Genomic DNA, 16427 nt, shown 5'->3' on the forward strand with positions numbered 1-16427 from the left:
ATTCTTGCCTTTTTTTTTAAGGAAAGATATTTAAATTTTATATTTAATTAATTCATCCTTGATATGAGTGAACGTGGAAAAGGCCTGGATATTTTAAAAATATTTATCAAAATTGAGTGACGCTACCTGTTTCTCTAGGTCTTTCTCTTCTCCCTAGTGTCCAGCACGGAACCAGACACACAGTAGCTGTTCAGCAGCATCTACTTGTTGATAGATAACAATCATGATATTTTGATTTTCATCCCTTGCTTTAGACAGATGTCACTACAATTTAGAATATAAGGCATCAAGATTAATTCTGACAGTTTTAGGTGTAAGAAATCCGTGAATTTCATTCAGAATTTGTAGGCAAAGGGCCATGTTCTGCTGTCATGCAATTAACTTTTTGGTTGGTTTTGAACTAGTCTCTTTTATAAATAAGTATCTTTAGGATACTGTAAAATACTTAGTATTTGTGAGAGGGTTTTTTTTTTTAATACTTATGGGTATGATCCAATATATGTAATCAGGATGAAAAGGAGTCAGAAATTCCTTCATGATCTTGACACAGCAGGATGTAGAAGAGGCAGCAGATCAAGAAAATATTGAGGATAGATCTAGGAATAAATAAATCTCCCTTTCAAAGAAAGAATTCTTTTAAATGCTTTGCTGACCTTGTAAAAGAATCAAGGGACAATCAGGATGGGCAAGTGAAAGGAGGAAAAGCACAGTCCTTTCAACAAGGACAGATTTCATTTGCCATCTTGACAATATCAATGCCAAGACATGTTCATCAGTGACTCCAGTGGGCTGAGAGGAAGGCCTAAAGTCTTTAAAAAGATGGGCTTCTAAAATTCTAGCATGTTAAAATTCCCCACCCCACCCCAACACACACACACACACACACACACACACACCTTTTAGAACTGTCGTCCTTGCCAAGGTGAGAGGATCTTGGATAATACCTGATTCGTTCTCAAACTGTGGCATTTCTAGCTTAGCTACCATACATTCTTTTTCTTTTCTTTACCTTTTTTTCTGAAGAGAAAACACACTGACTTTTTATTTGGAAATAATGTCAAACTTAAAGTTGCAAAAATAAAAATATCACAGAGAATATTGGTATATCCTTTATCACATATATCTGTTGTAAACATTTTACCCTATTTGTTCTGTCATTTGCTCTCTTTCCTCATGCGCGTGTGCACACACACATAATTTTTTTCTGAAGGATTTGAGAACAATTTACCTATGTCATGACCCTTCACCCCTAAATATTTGAGTGCATACTTGCTAAGGATAGGGATATTCTATTATGTAATCGTAGTAGAGTTATCAACTTGATGGGTTTACTTTAACTCTACTGTTCTTGTTCCAGTTTGCCAAACCTAAAATGCCCTTTGTGACATTTCCCCCCTCCACTACAGGATCTAGTCTAGGATCAGTTGTTGTATTTGGTTTTCTCTGGGAAGGCTGTCCTAGGGGCCAGGGCAAGAGAGGTCACTCTCCTTTGTGGAACTATAGTGTTTGTCTTGCCACTTTCTCATCTCACATACTTGTCAAATGGGAATCCATGATTTCATGAAAGTACAGGACCAAGGGGCTATCACTTTACTTGATGATAAATGATTCCAAACAATATTTTCATTAAAAATCAATATGTCCTTGAGTAAAATGCAACATTTGCATGCTTTATTTGAAAAGACTGAACAACAGACTTCAAGGAAATTTCGTTCCAGTGGTACGTCACTTAGGATAAACCTCAGGTACTTGTCCTTTCTCATCTGCTGTTATGGGTACAAGTGATGGAAAAGTATAAGAATCATGCGTCCCTTTGACCAGCTCACGGGGATCAGTGAGCTGAGGGCCCTCAGGTTTAGACTCCAGGTCATTTTCAAAACCATGTGGTTTCCCAGGGCACTTTTTAAACATATCAGACAGGAATCTGGGCCTAATGAATCTCTGCACCAGATTTTAGTAGGGTGGTTCACACAGGAACTCTGGATCCTAGTGTATATAATTTAGAAAACACTTACTTTAGTTTTTGTTTGTTTGTTTGTTCCATTTACTTTAGATAAAAGGTAGTGAGTCCGAAGTCCAGGCTTTTGGGGCAAATCTCTTAAACTCTAAATCTCAGCTTCCCTGTCTCCAAAACAGAGAGATTACTTTTCTTAGCCTCATGGTAGGCCTTGGGAGAATGAATACAATGACAAGATACAAAGGACCTGCACCAAGCTGGCTCAGGGTAAAGAGGAGGAATTGGCAGTTGCTGGTAACTTCTTTTGTAGCTCTGTTGTTGTTATTCCAATAGAAGATTGTTTTATGGCCCTCCGGTCTTTCAAGAGAACTAGGTAATTAATCGGGCCACTGCCACTCCCAAATTTGAGTGCTATAGCTCTTCTGAGAAGCTCAAAGTTTAACTTCCAGGGAAATGAATGGATTTCTTGATGCTATGGAGGGTGTTATTTACATGAACACCATGTACATGCTGTGGTCTCCAGGAGCACCAGAGCGTGAGAGCAACGTTATTATTCTATCACATGTCAAGACCTGTAATGAGTCCCCCACAGATGATATTTTCCATTTGCCTGTCTTTGGGATATAAACTGCATCAGCATGACCCAGGCTATTATCTTGCTCCTCGCAATGATGGTGATGATGATAATGATGAAAAAGTTACTGCATTTTCAAAGACAACTACTTTATTTGAAGCAGTAATAGCCCAAAGCAGTGTATGACCTATTTTGCTCTTCCCTGTAGCCCTGCGCCATGGAATAAAATGCCAGGCTCCCTTTGTTGTCCTGGCCATTTGGGGTTCCTTTGTTCCTCACTGTCCTTGGTTTAAATGTAGACACCTCTCTTTGATTTGCCCTTCAGTTACATCTGTTCTCCAGGGGGCATGAGAGGACTCACTTTAATAGAACTCCATTAAGAAAGCTTATAGATTATCTCATTGAATAACATTTTAAGCATTGAATATGAAGTTGGAAAAATAGAGTGGTTCTCAAGTTTTCTTTCACATGCTGTTTTCATTTAGGAGAGTAAATAACTATCTCTGAGAAACAATCTTTGCAAGTAAGCCTGGCACCTGCCTTGGAGTTAATAAATGGCATCTGTTCAGCACATCTATCAGCATCTCTGATGAGGTTTCCCATTTACTCTAGTAAATATTCAAGCAATACATCACTTTAGCAATGTAATGGATGTTCAGTTTAATTTACTTATTGGTATTGCTAGTGATGTAATTAATTATTAATTATGGTTTATTATTAATTATAACCATTTATTCTATTGGAGCTCTTGGTCAGAGCTCATACCAGGCATATCAGCTTTCGCCTGGGATTTTGCCGGTCTTTGCAATGGTTTTATTTTACTTATTTACTCAAGATAATATATGACTTCAGAGTAAACATGATGAGAAACAAAGCTATCTTTAATATTACCAATTTGATGGGTTCTCCTTATATGTCTTTGAATAATTTCCGTAGATACTGGTGTATATTTATGTACATATATGCATGCACATGCATGCGTAGACATGCATGTAGAGACCCCAGCAGAGTGGGCTACATGTGTCTTTTAGCCAGTTTAGGGGCTTAATAGAGAGAATTTTCAGATTTCTACCTTGTTTCTTCTATGAGTAATAAGGAAGTTAAAAAATACTTCTAAAGTAGGGTCATAGAAATCATATAACCATTTTATTAAATCAAATTATTTTTAATAGTTTGAATCATGTTGGCATTATCTTACTACAAGTTTCTCTCTGTTGTTGTTTTTTTTCCTTTCTAAAAAGCCCCAGACCATTGTCATTGCTCTCCAGCAGAAATTTTGGCTAGTTTAAAGACTTCTAAGACAAATTCCATATATGATGGTGAAAAATGGTCTATAGCTACTTAATCATTGCGAGTATTGAGTTCATAACGCTTTATTCTTGACAGATATTCATTTCCTGTCTCTCTGATATGTATCCAGTTAACTTTCTCGTCATTGATAGATTTATATTTCACTGCTTTGGTGCTGAAAATATAACATTTTGCCACTAGTATTTATTTCCATGCTCCTCCTTTCTATTAATCTCATTTCATCATTGATGAAAGTTTGGTCAGTGAATTTACTGGTAAGGACTTTGATCTGTCATCAACATACTAAGAAAACACTTTTTCTGTGTACTGGCTGTCTCTCGGTGTGCTCGGTTGAACCAGTGTTCAGACATGATCCTTCTGTCTCGGGATGTTGTCTGGAAGCCCATGGAAGGTCATCTGAAAGCTGCAGATGCCTTTTTCCATCGTAATCCCCTAACTACATCCTGGGGACCAGTTGAGGAAAGACCACATGTTGTTTCTTTCCTTTTATATACATCATGCTCTCCGAGAACTTCAACATAAATGGAAAAGGAATAGGCAGGTTATGAAAAGCGTGCAATTCAGAATGTGATTAATCGTGAGAGATCTTCAGTGCAGTAAAGGTGTTCTCACATGTACTGTGGATACATAATAAAATACTAGGCCAGGTCATAGGAGTGCCAAAGAGTCAAACAGCTTTGTCCCAAGGAACTCATGTTAGTATGTGATATAAAGAATTTACCAAAATGACTGAACTGAAGGTTGAAAGTAAGTTCTATGCAAGAAGGGTAACGCAAGGTTCTATAGCAGTTCAGTGGGACAGAAAATACTTCCTACAAAGCAATCAAGAGCAATATTTGGGCTAGGTGGCCTTTGAAAGAGGGGTACAATTTGAACCTATGAAAAGTGAGTAGGGGAATGTTTCCATGGAGGAGCAGCAGGAGTCCTGAGAAGGGGAAATGTTGGATGTATGGGGAAAACTGAACATGTCCATTGGGTTGGAACATAGATGAAGGAAAGTATTAAAAAAAAAGAAGAAGAAGAAGAACATACAGTTAGGAAAAGGGGTTGGAGCCGGCTCATGGAAGGCCTTGATTACCTTTTGAAAGAAGCATTAGGAAACTCTTGGGTTTTTTTGTTGTATTTTTAAATGAAAGAGTGACCTGATTAGAGCAATTCTTTAGAAGACCAGTATGGCTGCAGTGCATGAAAGAGACTAGATGAGATGTCTATGTGGGAGTCAAGTACAAAAGTCCAGAAGGGAAATAGGCCAGGTTCATGGCAATGGGAATGGAGAAGAGATGAAGAAAGTATAGCATTTTTTTACTTTTCAAAGATTGAGTGGGGAGGTGAGAACTGACCTTTCTAATGTCAGGTAACTCTTCTTCAACCCAAGGATAGAATGAACAAAGGCTAATATATTTCATTTTTATGTGCTGAGGGTCAAAACGCCCTTTATGTACAACCAAAACTCATTTACTTGCTCTGACTTTTGTTGAGTACATGCTACATTCTAGGCACTAAGCATATAGAGAGGAAAAGATGCAGCTTTTCTCTGTAAAAACTTGAGCTCCCATTCTTGTTCAGAAATATTCTGCATACAGACACAGATCATATATGGTCATGATTCTCTCTATAAATGCCTCCTATGTGTTTTAAGAGATTCATTCAGTGAAGACTTACAAAGTGACCACTGTGTTAAAAGCATTGTGTTAATCACTAGAAGTCAAAGGTGGATAAGAAATACTCCTTACTTTTGAAAAGCTCCCGTGGAAGACTATATCAGGGCACCTGCTGGTCTTCTCCTCAGTTAGATAAATGATCTGAATCCCTTGTCTCTTTTTACATAGTCCTTCTTTTCTCCCCTGTTGGTCATTTGTGTTTCTTTGATTCCCTTCCAGCATCTCTACCTTGTGCATGTCATTCCTTTGGTTCATTTCAAAGTCACTGTATGGGCTGTATTACCAGGCCTTTCTTTTCTGCACTTAGGCCCAGGAAGTCCCATGTCCTCATATATTTATCCTATTCTTCTTTCAGGATTTTAATTTTCCTTATTGCATTGTTTTGCACTTCTGTTGTTTGTTTGTTTTCCTTCTTCTCTTAGGCTCTTCTCTTTACACCTGATCAAGATGATTTTAAACTTGAGTCTTGTCATTCAGAGCGTTAGCAGTAGTCCCCCGAGTTTGCTATGTTAGTAGGGAAAGTTCCAATGCAAAGTTCCAATGGAGTGCGCTTCCCAGACATTCCTGGACCCAGGAGGTACCTCCCTCACTTCCCCTCTCACTGTCTTAGGACAAGCTACTTATCCTGATTTCTTCTGCTGCCTTAGTTTCTTCATTTGTAAAATGGTATTGATTACCCCTCATGGTGAAATATTAACTAAAGTTATGTGAGATAACTGGCACATAAAGTAGGACTTCCAAAAGGTCAGCTTTCTTCCTTCCTACGGAATCTAGTAGTAGCACGTGGGCAATCACTTGGCATTCCTTAAATTCCTTTACAATTAGAAATCTCTTCCAATCTCTACTTACTGTGGCGACTCATAAAACTAGGGTTTGATTCCATGAGGTTTTGCCTCTTAATTGTGTAAAAGGATCATTTAAAATAGTGCACTGAAAGAAATTTGCTAACTGATAAAGTAAGATACTAATATATCAGGAGGTGTTTTAAAAATAACAACCCAATTAAATATTTTTTCCATTCTGCCATAGTCTGTGAAAACCTTCCTCATAGATGTTTGGGACCAATGAGGTTCTCAAGTGGGATTTTTTTCTTCATATTGTGTAGGGAATCACCAAGGGTGTTACATATAGATTCCTGGGTCCTACCTAGGACCTTTGATCTTGAGTCCCTGGAAAACCTAGTCGTCTTCATGTTCCAAAAACTCTCCAAATGTTCTTAAACTCTATGAATGGAGAACCTCTGTTCTAGAAAATATTGAACAGAATGACACAATGAATGTAAGTCTTGTTTATTAAAGAACTTCATTGTTTGAGGAAAAGCTGTATGTTTACTAAATGAGTATGGGGGGTTACATGACCCCACTCTCTCCTAGACCCCAGGACTCCTCATTACATTTCAGAGGGTTACCTTTTGGCCATGTGAACGACATAATCACATTTCTGCCTTCGGTTTCCTAGACTCTGTACATTTTTTGAATCTCAGAAATACTGATTCTTCTAGCAAGCATATAGAATTTATTAGGTGTACTTACTTCTTGATAAAATAGTGAATGAAAAATTTTAGGCAGCTGCAAAAGCTACAAGGGGTTTTGGCAAATGGCTCCTACTTTGTGCAGGAAGCTGTGGTGATTCTTTCTCCCACAGGAATGATTTTTAAGAGCTAAACATAAGCTAGCCAAATCATGACCCAAGACACAAAGTCTGGAAGGAAATTAGAGGGACAGCAGATTTTTATTTTAATGCCTTTAAAGTTTAGTTTCAAACAAAACTCACTCTTAACAGGGGTAGCCTCAAAAACCATCCACTCGCATTCTCTTTATGGATTATTCACTTTGTATGAAAAGTGAACACAGTTGATACCTTATTATTGACAAGTTGTTTCCTCATTTTATGACTTGACCATGATTTGAGAAATGCAAATGGAAAAAATAAAGCTATTTCATCAGAATAGTAACAGCACTAATAATTCTCTTGGAACTTTTAGTGCCCAGATAGTAAGTGATGAGGCTTTGATAGATCATCTTACCCACAGGGTGTTGGCCACATCAATAAATGAAAGCAGTAACTGTCATGAAATTAGAACAAAAATAAAAAAGTAGATTAATTTTTTAGAGACAGTGTATATCAAACAATCCAGTATCTCAGTTTTATATGAGAAATTGTATTTCTGATTATTACTTGTAAGCCGTACATGTTCTGCATGCCCTAGGGTGGAAATTAGGGACAAAGGAACAGTTATAAATTCAAAAGCATAATCAGGTTACAAATAATACATAAAGTGTGAATGTAGATTATTCCAGAGTAGTTGATTGACTTTGCATTCCCAGGAAGAAAAACAGTGATATGTAATTTAAATGAAAAATCTTGTGGATGTTTCACGATTATGTATAATGTTAAGGCACAGCTGAAAAAACTAAAAACAGACTGCAAGGAATTCTAATTTTCTGTACAACAAGACATGAATGAACTGTCTCATGGTCCTGTTTAAAACCAGGGTGTTGCTATTTTTAAGAAAAGGAAAAGAAATCTACCTCTGCAAAAGGTAAAACAAAAAAACCCAAAAACCTATGAAAATTAATTAAAATAGCCTTTGTAGTCCATAAGGTCATAAAAATCCTAGCACAAAGTGGCTGAGCCTTCCTCAGTTGACACTTTAGAACATCTTTTGGAACCAGAGTGCTGGGAAACATGCTTGAGGAAACTGTCATCTTATGAATGTCCACAGCCGCCATTTTACTTTCTGCTTTTATGTTTCCTCATGTCTCATCTTGTAAGGTGTCTCAGCCTCCTCAGTTTCTCAGTGGTTCCCATGGTTGCTGTCCCCGTTTTTCTCTCCTTTGCCTCCAAATACCAAGAGTGGTATTTTGGTGTTCGGTTTGCCACTGAAACCATTTGTGTGTGGTGGGAATGAAGCATTTTGTTGCTTAGATTCAGTTCAACCTAAACACACATTTTCCCTGGCAGGAGGCCAGCCATGTACTTCCATAAATGGCACCAGCATCCAGCTAGCACTGGGCATCTGAGACCTGAGCACACCTGTGTGCAGCCGGTAGGATGCCTTCTATGAGTCCCTTGTGCTCACCTTTCAGTTACACTCACCCCTTTAGATCAGACATTGAGGCTCCAGGCTCAGGTGAGGCAGTAGCCTTCCCAATGGCCCCCAAATGCCTGGCCTCTCCTTCCCCCCCATGAGCCTGTACTTATTCCTCTCAAGGCACAGCTCCATTATCTTCTGCGGCTCCTTGTTTCTTATATTCAGTACAGGCTGTTCTAGCTGGTAAGCAAAGCCAGGAAGCAAACCATAAAGCCTCAGTTTCCCAAGCGTCTCCTCCACTACTCCCTGGCCTGCACCTGGGCTTTTGCCCAGCTAAATGAGTATCTGATCACAGAGATGTCTTTGTGCTCTCTACCTCTCCGTCTTGGCTTATAAGGCATCCTTCTATTGGAATCCTCCCCATCCTTCAAGCCCATTCATATTACAACCGCTGGCAAGGAGCCTTTCCAAGCCTCCCTGTCCACTGCACCACATTGGGTTCTAGAGCTCACACATGGCACTTCATGTAGCTTCTGGTGTTGTGCCCTGAATGATGAGGTGCCAGTCTTCTTACTCATCTCGAATTCCCCTATAGATATAATTACAGCACTTCGAACATAAAAGGTACTCAGTAAGGAGTTGTGACTTAGAAGATTATGAAAACCAAGATTAGCATTAGCACATGAGTAGGATTGCTCAAGCAAGTGTCCATTCCAGAAATGCTTCCACCATTAATTCCTGACCACTTTTCACACCCCTCCCCACCTTTGGGATGTAACTCTGAGTAGTGTCATCCTCTGCCTTTTTCTCCTCCTCTTCCTCTTCTTCATCCTAGTTATGAGGAGTGAGGAGGGGGCCCCAGAGCTCTGTGCTCCTGGATAAACCCACAGCCCCTACCCCAACCCTCACATCTCACCATCACAGTCTGCCTTGAGACCATCAGGATTCATCGCATTATGCCTTTCTCAGCAAGCCCAGGTATCTAGCTCTCCCTTCTCCCCCTAGACCTTCGCCCCTGTACCACTCAGTGCATCCCTATCTCCTTACTCTCTCTGCTGTTCAGAAGCCTCTGTGTCTTCTGGGACTCAAGGTTAGTCACCGCTCAATCCCATATATCCACAGCCTCGCCCGTTCTCCTTCTCACTGTTATCAGCAACTATTTCAAAACTTCTCCTCTCTCCCCAAATTACCCTCACCTCCTCCGTCATGCACAGTCACACCTGCCCATCTTGCTTCCTCTGTCACTGGGAAAATGAAGCAGTCAGAAGAGTCCAGTTAAATGTTCTACCATGAGACCCCCCCCCACCATCTGCTCACCCTCAGGCCTCTGTGCTTGGCATCTCCTGTTTGTCTGAGTGAAGCGTCTGTCCTATGGCTGAAAGCAGCCCCTCCCTGAGCACTGGAGCCCATCCCTTCCTGGCCCTCCAGCAGTCCAGCAGTCTTCCTTTCTCTGCTGCCTCATCAGAATTTCTCTGTTGGGTCATAAGCATTAGCATTCAAAATGCTGTACATCAAAAACTAATGATGTAATGTATGGTGATTAACATAACATAATAATAATAATAAAAATGCTGTACATTCTTCCATCTTCAAAACAAACAAACTTTCCTTGATCCCTACATTCTCCTCTGGCTCATCCACACTGATGCTTCCTCTGTCTGTATTCTCACTGACCCCCTCTTCCTTGCTGCCTTTCCTCCTTCATCCATTGGCTGTTCCTTTTCATCTCCATTGCCGGTTCCTCCTTATGACCACCCTCCCCCATTCGCCTCCTAAGTGCCCTCGTGCAGTCTCATGGCTTTAAATACCATCTTTTTGCTGACAACTCCCCCATTTATGACCTTGATTTACCTAGATCTCTCCCCTTTATTTCCAACTGCCTACCTGCTGTCTCCTTTGGATGGCTAATATCTCAAAACTAGCCCAAAACCAAACTCCTCATTTCCCCACCTACCTCTCCACACTGCTCCTCTTGCTTCTCCACATTTCAATTGAGGGCCACTCCATCTTACTCAGGCTGGAAGGCTGGATATTGTACCAGCACCCTCTCCTTCCCATACATGGGCAAATGCTGGTGGCTCAACTGTCAAGATATATCTCAAGGTTGACCTCATCTTACCACCTCCACTGCTATAGTCTTATTCCAAACCATCTTAATCTCTTGCATGGATTATTTATAATAGCCTCATAACTGATATTCCTGTCTCCACCATTGACCCACTACAGTCTATTCTAAACACCACTGCCAGTGTGACCCGGAAACATAAGCCAGATCACGTCATCCAACACTTAAAATCCTCCCATAGCTCTCGCATGCGGCGAAAAAGCCAAGTCCTCATGGTGACCTATGGAGGTGCCCCCAACTCTGACACTGTGTCCCACCGCTTCCCCGGCTCAGTCCCCTGCAAGCCCACCTTGGTATTCCACAGTCCCGTCTTGTACCTTTTAATCTTTTCTTCCCTTTGCCTAGAATGTTCCTCCCTGGGTGTCAGTGGAGCTCCGTCCCTTCCCTCTTTCAGTGATTCCTTCTCTGATCCCGTATCTCCAAGTTGCGTAGCACCTGCCCCACTCAAAGATTCCACCCCGAAGACCAGCACTGATTCACATCCTGCTGACAGCATTTGTTTCCGTCTGGGTCTGTCCTTCCCCACAAGAATAGAACTTCCATGAGGACAAAGGTTTTTATTAGACCCATTTGTTCACTGTGGTATTCCTAAAATAGTGCATGGCACCACTGGGGTACTTGATTAATTCTTGTTGAATAAATGAAGAATATTGCTGATTTTCTCCCACATTCAAGGAGAAAGCCAAGCACTAGTCACCATTATTCAGACAGAATGCCAAACTCCCCTGGGCTATTCCTTCACTTTTCCTGTTAGGAAGGCTTCCTGTGTGACTAACATAACATAATAAAATTAAATTAAATTAAAAAAAAAAAAAAGGAAGGCTTCCCGTTTCCTCAAGGTGAGGCAGTCGTGCTGGGGCCGCTGTGTCAGTAGCCCCAGGCAGCAGTGATGGCTTTTGTGGCCTTCTGTGCTTGCGTCCTTGGGTCTTCTGGAAAAATTTCTGCAGCCAGTTCAGTAGTCAAAATTGGGCCCAAACCTCAAACCAGTGGTTGAGTACATCATGTTCTCGGCCTGGCGTGTGCTGTTATGTAATTTAACATCAAACACCGGGCCAAGACTCACTGTTTTCGGCTAAGTTGAAAACCAACCAAATAAGGCATTGGCTAAAATCATTCCCTTTCCTTTGAGATTTTTCACACGAGATGTTATATCTCTAACCTTACCTAATGCAAGTTCACTGGAATACCACCCTTTTTAATCTTCTTGGTCATTAAACAAAACAAAACACCCAAAGCCATCAGTAGGAATCAGTAGAGGAGGCATCTGTCAGGATTATATGCTACAAGTTCAGCAGCCTGTCACCCTCCATCTATGAAATATTTAGCTTATTCATCATTTTAACGAGTATGTTCAAGCCTGGATAACGCCTCCTATTAAATGCACACATTTGAATGTATTCCCTTTAAAAGGATCTAAACATGCAGTAAACTCTAAACAGAATACGCAGTAGAAGAGGGGGAAAAATGCCTTTCCCTGAAGAATTAGAATTTATACCAAAAAAAAGGAATAAAAGTTCGTACCATTAGAAACCTGTCAAGAAAATAACAAGACAGAAGGGAAAATATTATGAAAACAACTCTTCTGCGAAGGAGTTTGTAAATTATACTGTTAAATTCATAGATTTGGGTGAGGGGGGAAAAAACAACAAGCTATCAGTTGCAACCACATTCTGTCACAAATTATCATCTGTCCCAGGCTGACTGACAGCTCACAACCACATGTTTCCAAAAAAAAAACAAAAGTGGAGAAAAGAACATCCTGTGGAAGGGGGTCATAAAGATACCTGTTTCAGGAAATGCTGGAGGGGCAGGGCAAGCAGACAAAGGCAGGAATGACGGGTGCCCAGAGTGAACTTGGAATTAATGACGCACACCTACCTCCCTGAGATTAGCTCAGTGGGGTGACTTATTCCCTCCCAATTTGTGTTTGCATTGATGCTTGCTTCCCGGATCAGTCCTAAACCCAGACATTCCAATCAACCCCTTCGTCTTGGCACTGTCACCGTGGTCTGGTGGCCTTGCCCCGCGGCAGGCAAAAGGAGGATGGCTCGCCGCCAGCTCAGGGCAACCCTCCTCTCCTTTTCTGAGCTTCTCTCCCATTCTGCACGATTGCCACCGTAATCACATTGCAACTGTGTCCTGCAGAGATAGAACATTTCATTTTCTTGACCTGCAATGTGAAATGAGTTAAAAGTGCTAAAGAATGATAATACTGAGCTTATGCCGGCTGCATAACAATGGATTTGTCTTCTTCCCAAAGGGAATGAAAGGCTCCGAGGGGGTCTCTTTTCCTGATGCAAAGATGTGTAGAGTATTCACCAGTTCTCATGGAGCCTGGGAAAAATTTTGGCTAACGTGAAACACAACCAGTCATTTAGTTAACAGAAGCAAACGTGACTATTAACAAGACAAATTCTCCCTTCCTGAGGGTTTATGATGTATGAGTTGTATCCGTGTTGTTTTTTATATTTCAGTATTTTAGGCTAAGTAAAGTCTTTCTATATTTCTTTCCCAAGTGTTGTACTTACTGGCCTAATTTAGTTACAAAGAAACTCAGTGAACCAGTTATTTAGAAAATATATTTGGACCACTTGAAATCTAGTAACTGGTGAGATCAATGGAATGGCTCCCAATATGCCAACATTTGGAAGAATAAAACCAATTTCATTTTATTTTTTTAAAGGTAAGTTTTTTTAATTGAACAAAAGAAATCGAAATTGGAAAATATTGCCCCCTTTTTCACTTTTGTGAATTTTAAATGTTTATTTTTATATGGATTTTTTAAAAATTCTCATCCTTTTGTAACACACATTTTATCTTTAAATCTCTCTTAGCAATTTATTTACTGTATCAATATCCTGCAAATCCACCACTCGGTTGTATGTTCCAATGGCATATTGGAGTGGTATACGTAAGATGTAATTACACTAAAAAATAGTAAATATTAGCAGTTTCAAGGTTTATCTGGATAATTAGTGTGAGGGATATTTATTAAAACAAAGTAGCAGGACATCCTCCTGAAGTTATCAGAAATAAAAATGACCTAAAAGAGGTTATGCAGAACGGTTTGTATTTAATAAGGTATGATTTTTACATCATAACGGCTCTCATTATGATTGTCACTTTGATTGGAATGCACGTGTAGATGGAAAGTCATCTTCTGCCTTGTGTATCTCCCCAGTCTTAACCAGCTACATCAGTCTGATGGCCACAGCTGGATTCAAGAGGCAGCATCTTATATAAAATCTTAACATGAATAACTTTTGAAAGAAATGTAGTTTATATGTTTCCAATGGAAACAGATGGAAAGTGAGAGCTTAACACTCCCTGTACTGATTCATCTGAGGATAAGCCCAGTCTGGAATGCACCAGACACAAGGATGGCTAAGTTGTTTCAAGAATCAGGTGAAGTGTGAATGGAAAACCCAACGAAAGGGTAGAAAGGGCTGGTATCAATATTCAATTTTTTTTTTAAAGATTTTATTTATTTATTTGACAGAGAGAGAGACAGCGAGAGAGGGAACACAAGCAGGGGGGAGTGGAAGAGGGAGAAGCAGGCTTCCCATGGAGCAGGGAGCCCGATGCGGGGTTCGATCCCAGGACCCTGGGATCATGACCTGAGCTGAAGGCAGATGCTTAACAACTGAGCCACCCAGGCGCCCCTCAATATTCAATTTTAATTACATTTTTTACCAACAAAACCAAGAAAATTCTAAAGCAAGAAATTTGGACATAAAATTTCTACTTTCAGAATTATCTGTCCTGACCCCTCGTGAGGATGGTGGCATGATGGCTCAGATGCTCAACACTGTCACGTTCTGATTAAAAAGGGTGGAAGCCCTTAAAAAAATGGATTCTGCTTAGTGAATTGAACATTACATTCCTAATATTTTTTCGTCCTGAACTCATTTAGCAGAGGAAATGGATATTTCATCAGACATGGATTTGACATTCCATCACATTATACCGTAAACAGGACAAACGGTGTTTTGGAAATGGAAAAGCAGGCGAGCTAAGACAGTAGCCACTGGAAGGCTCTGGTTATCTCATTTAAACAGATATTAAATGTGGGTGCCAGTAGTGTGATCATCAGCTGCTTCCCACTTTGTGAGTAAATTGCTTAGAAGGAGTCTTTTGCCTACCAGATATGACCTAGATTTAGATTTCCAAAGGCAGGGGAAAAATCTCTATTGTGTTAAAAAACAATTGCTGGTAAAATGCATGGTAAATGAGCTTATCTCACTTTTCCAGGTGTTTGGGCTAATATGTTATGGAATTACTGCTTCACTTATGAAAAATAATTGAGGAAAATGTTCCAGCAAATCAAATTTGGATAAAGGCTTAGGATAGCTATTGTGTTGTTAGCAAGTTTTTAAATGGCAGAAAGAGCAGGGAGCCAATAGAGATAATAAAATATAAAAAAAAAACTGCTTGAGAAGAGTCTCTTAGAAAAGGGTCAGGCGTGGGTATGCTATCCAACTTATGTTATGGTTTCATAAAATATTGAAGAGCAATATGAACAGTTACCCTCCTTTCGGTGCATATGAAAGCTGTTGAAAAAAATCAAAAGCTTGTCTGTCTGCTGGCTCTGATAAGTCTTCTTAGTCTGTTAAATGCAGCAAAATTTTTAAAAATGTCACATCTTTATTCTCTTACCCACCGTCTGTCCTTTTTCATTTCCTTCCATTTTCAGGAGCTGCCACCCCGAAACCAGTCCCAGAACCCGAGAAGGAAACAGACCATACAGTCAAAATTGCTGGAGTCATTGCTGGCATCTTGCTGTTCGTTATTATATTTCTTGGAGTTGTGTTGGTAATGAAGAAAAGGTGAGCTCCTAACTGTTGCCAGAGATGCAGTTCTGTCCCATTGTTTGCCAAGTTGCTTCATGAGTGTGAAAATATTCAAGTTATTGAATTGGTTTTGAAGACACACCTGTGACTCTGATTGTTGGTATTTTTCCTCATCTCACATTCAAGGTTATGGGACAAAATTTAGAGTAGGGACTGTGGTGTTGTATGACTATGCCAAGCATAGCATGCCAAGTTAACGTAAGATGATGTGTCTTCCCACACATTGGTGCATAAAACTCTGCAGAATCTTTAAAGACATTTACTAATCAGGAAATTTTTAGTGCTGATTACTAATGTATTAATGCATTTTGATGTTCTCAAGGACATGAGAAATGAGACTTTTCCTCTTCTCATTATAATGAAGGTAACGGTGATGACCAAATTTATTGAGCCTGTGTTATGTGCAGGCAGACACCATACTAGGGGTTTAATCTGCACAACACCCCATGAGAAAGAGACTCTCAAAAAACAGCCTTACAGGAACATAGCCCATGGTATGACTAAGGACAAGAATAAAGCATGTTGGATGTTGTCAGATTGCTCTGTCTAGGCGAGGGGTGGTTTGGGGGAGGAGAAAACCCAATATGGCTATAACAAGCAATCCTTGCCTCCCACCCTTGAAAAATATACAGTGCCTTTTGTGTTGTAGAAATGAGTAAAAACTTATTAATGGTACAGTGTTCAATTTATATAAAAATTATCAATATAAAAATATAGATAGTGATATCTTAATTTTTCCCAAACAGTAATAATACTCGATCTTTATCCTTTTCTCTGTAGTTTAAAAACAATTATAGATGGCCTTTAAGCAGGTAGTAATGGGATGTCATTCTAATCTTAGAAAGATCACTCTGATATTAGGATTGAGCACAGTGGAGAGGGAAAAGAACTCAAATCAGCAGGAGCAGTTGGATG

The 16427-nt window shown here is 39.9% G+C and overlaps 1 protein-coding gene across 10 annotated transcripts in view; it reads left to right on the top strand.

The window, feature by feature from the left end:
- The window catches only part of PTPRM (protein tyrosine phosphatase receptor type M), a 799041-nt gene that overhangs the window by 546369 nt on the left and 236245 nt on the right, over positions 1-16427 (top strand). For all 10 annotated transcript variants that reach the window (XM_032421158.1, XM_032421157.1, XM_032421160.1 and 7 more), the window contains one exon: positions 15356-15488. In XM_032421158.1, the coding sequence (XP_032277049.1) occupies positions 15356-15488 (133 nt within the window). The remainder of the gene's footprint in view (positions 1-15355; positions 15489-16427) is intronic.

Source organism: Phoca vitulina, unplaced genomic scaffold (assembly GCF_004348235.1).
Source record: "Phoca vitulina isolate PV1807 unplaced genomic scaffold, GSC_HSeal_1.0 scaffold24, whole genome shotgun sequence".
In the NCBI taxonomy this organism is placed as follows: Eukaryota; Metazoa; Chordata; class Mammalia; order Carnivora; family Phocidae; genus Phoca; species Phoca vitulina.